We start from the raw sequence: 13,701 nt of genomic DNA on the forward strand, positions 1-13,701 counted from the left end.
GTGAGTTCATTTAATGCTATAAGAATTAAATTCGAGTAGAAATTAAAAAATGCTTTCGCAAGTAGATAGATCTTTAAAAACAGAGTAAGCTCCAGCTTTCAAACTATCTCTACTCCACAAATCTCCTCAATCCAATGTTCGGTTTTGACGTGAAAGGACAAAAAGCAAACATACTTTCACATTTCTAATATTAGTATTGTTATGGGAGTATTGATATCGAAGTATAAATATAGAAGTATGGATTTTTATTTATTTATTTAATACATATACACCATCACTGTATTTTAGTATAAAATAAAAATTAATTATTCAATTATTAATAATCCACAGCATTCTGAACATTGACTGGCGCTACCAAGTGTGGAAGGCGGGTGTGACGATCACAGACAACTCATTCCTCTACTCTCTGTGGTACTTCTCATTCTCCGTCATGGGGAACTTCAACAACTTCTTCTTCGCTGCACATCTGCTAGATGTCGCTGTTGGGTTCAAAACCCTGAGGACCATTCTGCAGTCTGTCACGCACAACGGAAAACAGGTTTGTTTTGACGAAACGATGAATGAATGGTTGAATGAAAGACTGAATTAATTAATGAAATGTTTATTCAGTTAAAACATAATACAAATAGATTTTATGTTTAATTGTTTTGTGTGATTTATCTGCTGTGCCACATCTCCACACTGCTGTGTGACACCCCAGAGCCAGGGTTATCGTAAAAAATTGCCATTAAATTTGGCAAATTTGGCTATGATTTTACATCCGGCCCGCCTGATTTCAACCCTCTTTGGGAATGCAATCTATGCCTATCAGCTGTTAAGGCTTTGTATCTCTTAGTCGCCTTGTACGACATCCACGGGACAATATGGAGTGGTCCTGTTCTAGGGCGGAACCAAACGCCGCACTACATCCACACTACACTAGTGTGGATGCGAAAGCGAAAGTCATGTCAGATGCCTTTAAACGACTTGAAAAAAATCCGAAACCAGTGTTAGCAATAACACACTCGAAAAGAAGAAGTCAATACACCTATTATCTAACTATGGTGCCCGCGGCTTCGTCCGCGTAAATTTTCGACGGGATGAAGAAGATTATATTTCCGGTATGAAAAGTATCCTATGTCCTTCTCCATACTATAAACTACTTCTATGCAAAATTTCAAGACGATTGATTGAGTAGATACAGCGTCAAGCGTCAAGTTAACAAACTTATTTTCGCATTTATTATGTAATTCAGTCAATTTCAAATCATTTATTCAGAAATTAGACCTTCACAGGCACTTTTTCACGTCAATTTTTATATGAAATAGTTATTTCTCACAAGCTACAAACTACTGGCATTTTAGAACGACCACTGCTGAGAAGAAATGCCGAGAGAAACTCGTTTGAACACTCGTTTGTAATTTAAATGATCATGTTTACAATTTCAGCTGGTCCTAACTGTAATGTTGCTGACCATCATAGTGTATATCTACACGGTGATCGCGTTCAATTTCTTCAGAAAGTTCTACGTCCAGGAGGAGGACGATGAGGTCAACAAGAACTGCCACGATATGTTGTCTGTGAGTTTCTGTCTCATTCATCACTGCTAAGATTAATTAACATTGATGTGTGTGCGACTACTTGCCGCTAGATGGCAGTAGGTTGTCGTAAAAAGTCATGTCAGATTCCTTTAGGCGACTTGAATAAAATCTGACACCAGTGTTAGCAATAACACACTCGCTATGAACATTTGTGTTAATTAATTTTGGAAACTTTACTGATGTATGTGTTATTGTTATATGTATTTTTGTATGTAAGACGATTGTTTTTTTTTTCCAAATAAAATAAAATAAGTCCTGAGTTCGATCCCCGGTCAGGTCAAGATTAAAATTGATCTTTTTCAGATGGACCTGGGTCTTGGATGTTTATTTATATCCGTACTATTACTAAATAGTATAAAACAAATTCTCTTCTCGCTGTCTGTCCCTGTGTATGCTTTAGATCTTTAAAACTACGGATTTTGATGCAAGTTATTTTTTGAAAGAGAGCACAATTTTCTCGCGGGCGAAGCAGCAAGCAAAAGCTAATTTGACTGAATTAAAATAAAGTGATAAAAGCCGTGAAGTCACTTTATAAAGTGAATTATAAAACTTATGCTTAAGCTCCTGTCTATTATTCCATATATAATAAAAATGTATATATAGGACAACTTATATAAACAAAGTTTTTACAGGTTCAGTTGACAAGATATAGAAGTTTTTAACAAAAATATTTGCCACAAAAAAATATAAGCTTTCACGCAAAATCTACTGCACGGATTGTTATGTACCAAAGTACACGGGTAGAATATAACCTGGAATAACACATAGGGTACTTTTTACGACGAAATTCCCACGGAAGCGAAGCCCCGGATCGCAGCTAGTGAACTATATGTATATTGTGGCTACAAATAAATATTTATCTGTGTATATTTCAGTGTTTCGTGTTCAACTTGTACAAGGGAGTGCGCGCGGGCGGCGGCATCGGCGACGAGCTGGAGCCTCCGGACGGCGACGACTCGGAAGTCTACCGCATCATCTTCGATATATCCTTCTTCTTCTTCATCATCGTCATCCTGCTCGCCATCCTGCAGGGTCAGTCGCTAGTAGTTTGTACCCGTCGTGTACGTTGCAGCGACATCAAAATTTTGTTAAACTTAGCATCATGTAGCGTGACTTCTTGATGTCAAAAAATTACTTAAAACTAATTCTACTGCCGACTTCCAAATCGTTGAAAATGGTCTAAAGTTAAATGTAATATAATATATAATCTAATAAGCTCCACAATTTTTCAAGAGAAACAGGCCTTTACTTAAGTATTAGAATATTTATATATATATTAGTAACTACACATTCTTCGATCTTAATACTATAATATACTATTGATCACAATTCAAATCTGTATTAATTCTAATTGCACATGGAATAAGCGATTACCATGATATTACTTGTATCTACTATCAAGCAAACACATGTCACACAACACACAATGTTCACATACTAGTTGTTACCTTCAGGTCTGATCATCGACGCATTCGGAGAGCTCCGCGACCAGCTTGAGTCCGTGAAGGAGGACATGGAGTCCAACTGCTTCATATGCGGCATCAACAAGGACTACTTCGATAAGGTAACGTAGATTATTGTACAGTACAGTCTTGACTATAAAAAAGAAATAATAAATAAGGGCGCTTTCTCGTATTGGCTGGCGAAACTGGGAGCTTATCAACCAATCCTGACCGTTCGATTTGGTGTTGCAATGGCAAAAAAATGGCTGCGTGTGTCAAAAACAAAAATATATATACGGGACTTGTGTGACAGTGAGCACAAGTGACGTCACAAATGTTGGAGTAAAATAGCGTTTGAATTTTACTTTGAATAAGAGAGAGAAAACAATACTAAAAATGTTACTATAAACAAAATTAAACAATTAAAGTGACACATATGTCACATAATCATAATTATAGTGTTTCATTATGTGTATGTATTTATACATTTTATTTTACGCACGGGCTACTACCGTATTTATTTCACTCATGAAAAAAATAAAAGGCTACTTCCCGAAATTCCCGCGGACCGCCATGTATTCCCATTTTTCCCGCAGGTGCCGCACGGGTTCGACACGCACGTGCAGAGAGAACACAATTTGGCGAACTACATGTTCTTCCTCATGCATCTTATCAATAAACCCGATACAGAGTACACAGGTAAGGAAAAACTTTCGTTACGAAGCCTCTTTTGGGTAATTTTCTGTTCAATTACCTAGAAAAATCGATGCAGAACAAAATCTATTTTTTAAATGTGTTACACATATAATTGTCATAAGCTTTCTTATTGTTGTGAGCGAAACAAAAACATACGATATGTCAGCTGCTTCTCCTCCGCGTATATTGCAAGAATCAATCAAGGAAAAAGGGATATAAACTGAGAGATTCTTGTCATACGCGATAGGCAAACTCTCACTATTAAAACTTAATTTCATCTAGCCACAGGTGAGAAGAATAGCAATATACTGTACTTTGCATCAAACAGTTCCTAGCAGTGCGTCTGATACTTGCGTTTTGTTTGTAGGTCAGGAGACTTTTGTATGGAACATGTACACACAGCGGTGCTGGGACTTCTTCCCGGTGGGAGACTGCTTCAGGAAGCAATACGAGGACCTCATGGGAGAATAGATGCGGGTGAACTTCTATGGAAATTTCGGGAATAACGGGAAATTCGGGAAAAAGCATTTTGTTTTTATCTTTTTAGATTCAAACTGTGTAAGTTTAGTTCAAATGTGAAATTAAAAATGATTACGTTTGTTGATATTGTTATGTATTTAGTACCCACGACAAATAACGGAGTGAACATTATTGTAATATTTTTATAAATAATTGTTATTAATTTGTAAATCAGTACAAAAATATATAAATTTAAACTAAAATATATGAAAATTAAGTATTGCTCAAGATATGAATGCAAATTGACACCGGAATGTAAAAAATCTCAATTTGTAACGACGAAATAGCACATACCTACATATCTAGATATAAAGTATTTGCTTAAACATAAATAAAATACAAAATATTTTCCAAATCAATTTATGAATTCGAATTTAGAAAACAATATATTTTATAGTATACGTAGTAGTCTGTCAATAAAGTGAAGAAGTGAAAGGAGGGCCCTGTCCCCTGTAGGCTAGCAACATCGACCAATCTCGACCATTTGGTATTCATCATGTCTATTTGGTATAAGGTATAAATCTCTGTTTGGTATTTCAAAGGCAAAAAATGTAATTTGTTAAATAGGGGTTAGTGCGGGTTAGCATTTCACTTCTCACTATCGAATCTATTCGATGTGAGACGCAGCGAACCAATGACATTGCAGTGTGGTTGTCGTTGCGTCACTATGGCGCAATGTGATTGGTTCGCTGTGTCTCGTTTCTATGAATCGATTCTATGGTGAGAAGTGCAATGCTGATCCGCATTTCGCCCACACTTTTTATTCACTTTCTTGACTGTGCAGACTTTCATAAAATTCGCACAATAATAAAAGCTTGTATCAAAAATATTTTCAAAGAAACAAACACGAAATTATTTCGTATTCGAGTATTAAATATTTCATAACATAAATATCGTTGTCTCTGAACAAATTAGGCAAATTGTTAATATTTTCTTCGTAATTTAAGTGGCCTTTCCAAGTAAACTTTTCTATTTAAATATTTCGATATAGTTTATGTAAGATAATATGAAACGTTAATAAATTAATTAGTTTATATCTGCATTTTTTACTTGTAAACCATACCATATCACCCTAAATCATCAGGTCAGTAAATTAAGAAGTATAAATTGGGTTTGTATGATTTTATATGACTTGACCGTTGACTTGTATCTATGAACACGTAATTATGCAGAATGTTCAACGGTCGGTCACACACAATCTGACTATATTAATGAAAACTCATTCAGAGATCACAGAGATTTCATTGCCTTTTTTTTAAGTAAACAAACAGCTATGTCGAGACATATTTTTGGTGGAATATCAATTTTAAATTAGTATTTTCTGTGTCTGGTCAGAATTGAAACAAAATTGTTCAATAGCACTTTTCATTTAATTTGAAAACATGACAAAAAATAAAATACTTAACAATAAAAAAACAATCATTAGGTTTTACTACCCCATTTATATTTTTAACATCACATTACCCTCCCATAAAAGGGTAAAAACATTCTAAAGTAGGTTATGACTTTTAAAGTTTACACATATATATTTTTCATCTGATGTTATTTGCTAACTTACACCCAAAGCTTCAAGAGCAGTTATATACTTGAAATTTTTTAACTTATATAGGAATGTACATATTACAAACATAATATATATCCTTAGATTCGTTTCGATTTAATTAACAAAAAACATCCTTGACAATATACAATTTCACAAAATACTATTGACATTTTGCAAATCATAAATTAGTTTTAGTAAATGTACCTCTCATATCTCATGAAAATACATTCTTATAGATAACTACAGGGTAACTTTTATTTATATATGTGGGAAATGGAACGGAGTGAGTGAGAGAGAGGGATGTAGGAGTGAAAGGGACGGAAGTGGAAATAGAATAATGGCGGATTCGGGCGAAAGCGCTAAGAGGTGTGTTTTTTGTTAAATAAAAAGTGCTGCCTAATTTGATTTTTTACTCTGAGCCTCCATCCCACAAATTTTGGGGGCTCGTCCGGGATGTGCTTGGAGTAAGAAGAAGACGAATAAGATCCTGTGAAGACGAAGTTATCACCGGCGGCCGGCGCGCATAACCGAAATTGAAAGACGCAACGTGGTTATGGTGGGTGCGGCGCGCGGTCAAGACGACGACGACTACGACGAAGATTACTACGAAACGACGGAAAACGACGATATTATAAAGACGAGAGCGACGACGATGACAAAAGACGGCGAATCCACGGTCTCCCAGGCCTCCTTACCTATGACTGCTTTCCAATATTTCGATGGGAGTATTGCTCCTTATAACGGCGAAGACAAGGCGTACTCGTCCACCAAATGGGCGCAGGACATTGAAGACAATGCAGCAGTGTTTGGTTGGAATGCCCAACAAAAGTTGATTATGGCCCGTAGGTCACTGTGCGGGACAGCGGCGCTATGGTTAAAATCAGAAAAAGTATTTAGATCCTACGAAGAGTTGAAAGCAGCCCTATTAAAAGAGTTTCCCGACGTTACTAACTCCAAAGAAATGCACGAAATTATGGCTGCGAGGAAAAAAAATAAAGACGAGACGTTTTTGCAGTATATGCTCATTATGAAAGAATACGGAAAGCGCGCTAAATTCCCGGATTATGTAGCTATACAGTACATCATAGACGGAATTCAAGACACTCAAGCGAATAAAATTATTTTATATGGCGTGACTACATATGGCGTCCTCAAGGAGAAATTAGCAATATATGAGAAGATGAAGGCTGATTGCCGTGCTGAAGTCGCTGTAAAGAAAGGAGCATCAACAACGTCGACCTTTCGCCGATGCTACAATTGCGGTCAACGAAATCATGTGTCGTCTCAGTGCCCAAATGGACCTAAGTGTTTTAAGTGTAATCAGTTCGGCCATATTGGTCCCCGTTGTACTTCCGCAACGACAACGGCAGCGTCGGGATCGGTGGGCGGAAGTAGCAGTATGACGTCGCACCGGAACATGGCTACAACATCGGCGGCAGTGAAACAACCCGTATCCGGTCAGGCGCAGGTTCGCACCAACCGGAATGCAGCTCCAGTTGCGTCGGTAAAACAACGCGCGGCCATGTTCGGAACGACGGAAACGCCATTAGCCAATCAGCACGAGTGTTGCGGCAGCCATGACAGGGAATGTGTCGATGAAATGTCAAAATCAAACTTGGACTTTGCGGGTGTCATGATGAATGTAAACAAAGATTCTAAACAAGTTGCGAACAAGAATTACGACGGAAAACCTATAAAACGTGTGTTAATTAACGAGAGTTACAGCTCCGACGCTCTCATAGACTCTGGTAGTGATGTGAACCTCATCTCCATCCCACAAATTTTGGGGGCTCGTCCGTTCGACAGAAGGGCCTAACCGTACATCCAGTGCCGCAGACCACATGAAGAGATGGCCCATTCAGGATTGAACTAACAGGTTTGTATGATTGGTGATAATGATGTATGTGTGATGATGTATGGTATGAAAGTTTATATTTAATTTTAAGTATTTGCAGGTTAGCATCCTAAGTAAATAGTGTATACTACACAGACTGATATATGGTTTTTACTGCTTAGTCTAGAATTAAATTTAGTCAACATTGTTGAAATGTCAGTTGCATTTGCATTGTATAAAGTGTTTAACTATTTTATTTTTCCTGTCAAAATTAAAAATATGTTATTGCTTAAATATAACACTACTATCGATATAAGTTCTTATCTTTCTCTATGTATAGAGAATGTAATTAGTTTTGTTTCAATTGTATTTAAGTAGAGTAAATAGGATGTGTGGGGAATATAAGATGATGATTGTCTGAGGACAGACAAGAGAGCAGGATGGCCGAGTGTGGGAAATGGAACGGAGTGAGTGAGAGAGAGGGATGTAGGAGTGAAAGGGACGGAAGTGGAAATAGAATAATGGCGGATTCGGGCGAAAGCGCTAAGAGGTGTGTTTTTTGTTAAATAAAAAGTGCTGCCTAATTTGATTTTTTACTCTGAGCCTCCATCCCACATATATATTTTGTCTACATGCTCAGTCCATGATTCTGAACAACTTTTAGTATGGGAGTAACTCCGAAATCGCGAAAAACAAAAATCATCTGTTCTATATAAAATTAAATACTAGGTATATTGTGGAAAATGTATGAATCACCTGATTTTTTTTCGCGATTTCAAGGTTGCTTCGATACAAAAATTTGTTCAGTACCACCGACTGTAAAATGCATGTCGATAAAATAATGCCAATGTATAAGAAATGTAAATCACCTGTATATAAAACCAAAAAATATATAACAAGAAATTATATTCTATTTATGTTATAAAACAAAGTGTGCGTGAAACTCACAGTTCAACTTATATATTCGTTATTGTGCGTATTTAGTTAAAACCTTTAGAAAAGCTTCAAGTACTAAGATATACTCAAAAATTTTTCATACAAAGCAGTCCACTGCTTTAGAGGCAGACAAAATGTCGTCAGGTGAAATACATCTCAATCTAAAAATAATTATCCGCAAGACTGGGAGAAGAAAAGAGGAATCCCGTATAATTTTTTAGAAATATTTAGATAATATCGACAACAAAATGATTGAACTCCTTTTCCCTGTCACCAGTAAATAGTAGTAAAACATTGCTATTGTAGAATTTATTACAATACAAAATATACATCTTTTTTTAAATTTCGATGTCAAGTTGTTTATATACATGTATTAACATTTTATACAATACAACCGTAAGGTTGTGTGGCTTTCGAGTTTCATAAGGTATAAAGACTTGATACTGTATGTATGTATGAAATTTTGCATTTCTAGTATATAATGCGAACAGAAATTGTATAGTTAATAATTATTCAGGCATTGTTATACTATCCCATTGGTGGTTTTTATATGCAATATCATTTTATGACGACAGATTGCAGAGTCAAATAATTGTTATCAGCCGTACAATTGATGTAATGTTTTGAATGAGAATGTAATGATTTCAAATGTTCATACCAATTAATGTATGGCGTACAATACAAACTACATTATTAGTACTGTAGGTACTAACGTGATGGATTCAGTTATCGACGAGATCTAGTAATCGTTACGTTTTTGTTCCATCGCCAAAAATAAGAGTAGTTTTTAATTTTATTAATATGGCAACACTGTAATCGGTGACAGCTCAGCACTCGGCCATTTTGGTGAAAATTATGTATTCGCGATTGACGTGCTGTGATAAAAATCTTAGAAAAATCGGTTAGAAGGTGAGTAAACTGTTTTCACAAATATTAAAAAACTATGTTTGGAAGCGGAACTTTAATTTATTTCAAAGGTTTTATTGTCAAAGGCTCATGATAATGTATCGGAAGAACAACTCAAAATGTGGTTCGCAGAAATAAAGATCTACCTTGAAAAAAATGGACTGATAGACATTGTTCTTGGCCCAAATAGGTGCTTTAACGCAGACGAAATAGCCTTTTTTATCACCGAAAATAGGCAGAGTACTTGCTAAAAAAGGTGAGAAGCATCTGCACAGCTCCAGTGGTGATGACAAAGAAAAACTCAAGGTTTTGTTTACCGGTAAAGCTGCCGGGTTACTAGCCCCACCGATGATAGTTTTCACGTATGAGAGAATTCCCAAACACATCTCCGACTCTGTTGATGACACTGTTTCATGTGTAGCAACACATTTTACGAATATATAACGAACGTATTTAACCCCTGGCTAGAAGAAAAAGGAATCCAAAAACCTATTTTATTTTTCATAGATAGTCATAAATCTCATCTGACCCTTCACTTATCTAACTTAATGCTTTGTATCCGAACTCGACACACATTTTACAACCGATGGATATCGCTGTTTTCAGACTGCTAAAAATGTTCAGGAAAAACGCCGTTCACGAATGGCAGATGGAAAAATTCGGACATAAGAAAAGAGAACTTCGCGCCAGTTTAAAAAAAAAGCTATTCAAAAATTGTCGCCTGAATGTCTCATAAACGGATTCAGAGCTGGAGGAATATGTACTTTTGGACCAGAATACATAAATATGTCCAATATCAAACATCAAAAGAAAGCTTCAAACTTGTCAAGTAAACCGGCATCAACAGAGTTTTTAAAGAGCTTGGAAAAAGAGATTGTCAAACTGTTTTCCACAGAAAAAATAGTCAGGTCAAAAGATTTTACTTCCAAGACATAGAAACGGTCGAGAATAATCTGCCTGAAGAAGACAGCTTTATACATCATATGATCTAAAAATAAGCACTGTAACGCTTTTTTGTAAAAATATTTTGATAGGTTGTGAAGTTCCTTGTTTAGTTATTTTTTTGTGTGTTTGAAAGTCGTTTGCTCTCTCTCCCCGACAAAACCAACTTATAATTTTTGTTCCAAATTGTAATACTTCATGTTTCCTAATTGATTCCGGGTGATACTACTTAATTGAATTATCATCTGGGAAGGATATCAATCACCAGTTAGGCTAGAACAGCTGTTAGGTAACCTTAGAAATAAGAACTGCAAGGCAGAGCTCAGACCGTCCAACGCCTATTGGCCTTCATTTTAACTAAAATAATATAACATTTAGCCGATATCAGTCAAGCATCCCGCTGGCCCCATTTTTGTTTTAAATTTTGTTTTAAAACAAAACTTATTACTAAAAATTTTAAACTGCTTCTTTTCTTATTACTTTGTTAAATAAAATTATTTTTGTATCCAACAATTGTTTATTTTATAACAATTGTTTATAATTAACAACTTTTTACATGAGAGCACGACTGCGAAAATGATTATGAAATTAATGAAACCACTCAAAATTCTGAAACTATATCGGCACCCACAACTTGCGCACCATCACAACTGTCAGTTGGTAAGCCTATTAATGCTTCGTCCAAAACGCCTCAGAATTGTGTCGTAGTTTCAACTTTATTGTACCATTGGTGTCAGTAATAATTATTCAGGCATTGTTATACTATCCCATTGGTGGTTTTTATATGCAATATCATTTTATGACGGTAGATTGCAGAGTAAAATAATTGTTATCAGCCGTACAATCGATGTAATAATGGTTTTGAATGCGAAATAACGTTTCCAAATGTTCATACCAATTAATGTGTGACATACAAACTACATTATCAATTACGTAGGTTAGTACCTAGACTCACCTAGTGGTGAGTCTTCAGAAACATTGCCGAAGCTCTGCCTAAGGCCTATGCCTAAAGTTCCTCCTTAAGACTTTTTAACCGTTGTAAATATGTACATAGCTTTAGGATAAGATGGATTCTATTTATTTCGAAAATCAACTTTTTAAATCCAGTCTGCCAACATTTTTGAAGGGTCATGAATGAATTTTTATTCATACACCTTATATCCTACTAGTAGTGTAAATGCGAAAGTTTGTGAGGAGGTATGTGTGTGTTTTTGTTACTCTTTCACGCAAAATCCGATTGTTATGAAATTTGATACTTTAATTTAGTACCGACGCGATCGAGTTACCGTCAATACGTTAAGTTTTTTTACTCCGCCAAATTAAATCAATAAGCAGTCAAAAAGTATTCCTACTGGTGCAAATTCTATATCAAAATTATCCTGGATAAAAGTTCTTCCGAATGGTGTTTATGTGACTAGTGTACAGTTAAGAACCACTCTTTAATTTGTCGTAACAACAATCTAAATCAGTGCAAATCTGCTGTGTAATTGTGATCATTACTTCGCTACGAGTGCCAGTTATTAGTCATCGGACCTAGACTCCGCCCAACTCTGTGCGCTTTGACAGTCCGCCCAACAACGAAAGCAAAGTTTCGCCGCCTACGCCATCGCCGCTGTGGCTCTGCGGTCCGTATACACGACTTTCGTGTGAAAGACACTGGTTCGAATCCACGGCCACCTAGCAAATTTTTATTTTTTTTATTTTTTTATATATATATTTGCTTCTGCGGGCATATTCTTTTTCGTCTCATAATGCCAGATAACTATGAAACCTGTGCTGGATGCCAATCTTTAATTACTGATAGAGAGTATCTAACCTGCTTCTCGTGTAAAAGGGCGTACGATTTAATCTGCGCTAATGTCTCGCAGCAACGATTTTATAGCACTCTGACCGGAGAGCATCGGCAAGCCTGGAGATGTGTGTGTTGTATCAGCAAAATGCCGAAGTCGGACAATACCAACACTCCCGTTCGTGGTGTGTCTGATGGAGTTAATATCAATAGGGGTGCGGCAGCGTGCAATCTCACCCAACACCTGGATGACAGCAGTGCGCTGAATGATACCGTGGAGATGACTGACATGCAATCCTTCATGCTAGAGGCACGACAGTGGCGGGAGGAAATGAAGGCTGCGCGAGTACAGTTGGAAATTTTTAACACAGTGGTTGCTAGGCTTACTGAAAGGCTTGAAGAGAGTGACCGAAAACAAGACCAATTGCAAAAGCGAGTCGACATCCTGGAGAATCAAGTAGCAGAGTTAAGTACAAACAAGGACATATCACTGCAAGTGACAATTGAGAACTTGAAGGCGGAACTGAATGATCGTGACCAGGATTTATTGGGAAATGACTTAGAAATAACAAATATCCCCGAAGAAAAGGGTGAAAACTTGGTACACTTAGTTAGCTCCATTGCGGACAAGCTTGCTGTAGATTTAACGGAGCAAAACATAGTATCTGTGTCGCGGGTTGGTCGATCCTTCGAGGGCGATGGCGCAGCGCAGCGGCCGCGCCCCATTGTTGTCCGCGTTTCGCGGCGGGCGGTGCGAGACCAACTGCTACACTCAGCGCGCGTGCGCCGTGGCGCTACTACGGAGGGCACAGGCCTCCCGATGCCGCATCGCCGTTTTTATATTAATGAAAGGTTAACTAAAACCAATCGTCAACTGTTCAGGCGGGCAAGAGATCTGGGCAAATCTCACAATTGGCGATATGTCTGGACAAAAGACGGAAAAATATTTGTAAGGCGGCACGGGCTCCGACTCACCGCGTCATCGCATTCGCTGTGAACAGGATCTAACAAAAATTTTTGGGGCATAATACTGTTGGTTCTTGTCTGGTCAAAAGTGCATAACAGTAAATGTATATTGTACCCTTCTTGCATAAGTAGAAATTTTAATATACAATACAGGTGTCTACTTTATTACCGCTTTAGTGCAGATATACAGATATGTCAGTTAAAGTATTTTTTAAAGTATTTTTTATTTCATTTTAATACTGTTTTATTGTTGTTCAATTTTTGCTTGTATTATGCACGTTCGTATTTGGTTCTCTTGTTTAAATATATGTCCATTATAGTGCATGTTAAATATTTTTGGAATAGTCTTTTCTCAGACTTTCATATAGCTTTAAGGTATCATCACATTGAGTATGCATTTAATGCTTCCAAATCTTATAACAATCATTTATGCACGGTGCTCATCATAAATACTAAATTTCAATTTATTTTACATGAATCGTTTTATAATTCGTACTATTGCATTATTAAATATAATAATTTTGTATTTCTCCGTTACCATGCTTATT

The 13,701-nt window shown here is 36.7% G+C and overlaps 2 protein-coding genes and 1 pseudogene across 11 annotated transcripts in view; all 3 read left to right on the forward strand.

The window, feature by feature from the left end:
- The window catches only part of RyR (Ryanodine receptor), a 112,760-nt gene extending 107,489 nt beyond the window's left edge, over window positions 1-5,271 (forward strand). For all 10 annotated transcript variants that reach the window (XM_053764718.1, XM_053764723.1, XM_053764720.1 and 7 more), the window contains 6 exons: window positions 331-538; window positions 1,428-1,559; window positions 2,456-2,612; window positions 3,035-3,144; window positions 3,619-3,721; window positions 4,086-5,271. In XM_053764718.1, coding sequence (XP_053620693.1) covers window positions 331-538; window positions 1,428-1,559; window positions 2,456-2,612; window positions 3,035-3,144; window positions 3,619-3,721; window positions 4,086-4,189 — 814 coding nt within the window. In that variant the 3' untranslated portion in view covers window positions 4,190-5,271. The remainder of the gene's footprint in view (window positions 1-330; window positions 539-1,427; window positions 1,560-2,455; window positions 2,613-3,034; window positions 3,145-3,618; window positions 3,722-4,085) is intronic.
- A 126-nt stretch (window positions 5,272-5,397) lies between these two features.
- LOC128681110 (uncharacterized) lies at window positions 5,398-8,199 on the forward strand. The gene has a single exon (XM_053764728.1). The coding sequence runs from the start codon at window positions 6,334-6,336 to the stop codon at window positions 7,594-7,596; it is 1,263 nt and encodes a 420-aa protein (XP_053620703.1). The 5' UTR covers window positions 5,398-6,333; the 3' UTR covers window positions 7,597-8,199.
- Window positions 8,200-11,713: 3,514 nt separating this feature from the next.
- LOC128681111 (uncharacterized) lies at window positions 11,714-13,430 on the forward strand (annotated as a pseudogene).
- Window positions 13,431-13,701: the final 271 nt, after the last annotated feature.

Source organism: Plodia interpunctella, chromosome 26 (assembly GCF_027563975.2).
Source record: "Plodia interpunctella isolate USDA-ARS_2022_Savannah chromosome 26, ilPloInte3.2, whole genome shotgun sequence".
Taxonomy (NCBI): Eukaryota; Metazoa; Arthropoda; class Insecta; order Lepidoptera; family Pyralidae; genus Plodia; species Plodia interpunctella.

Coding starts and splice junctions, on each gene's coding strand:
- LOC128681110 (XM_053764728.1), top strand. CDS start 6,334: ATGGTGGGTGCGGCGCGCGGTCAAGACGACGACGACTACGACGAAGAT.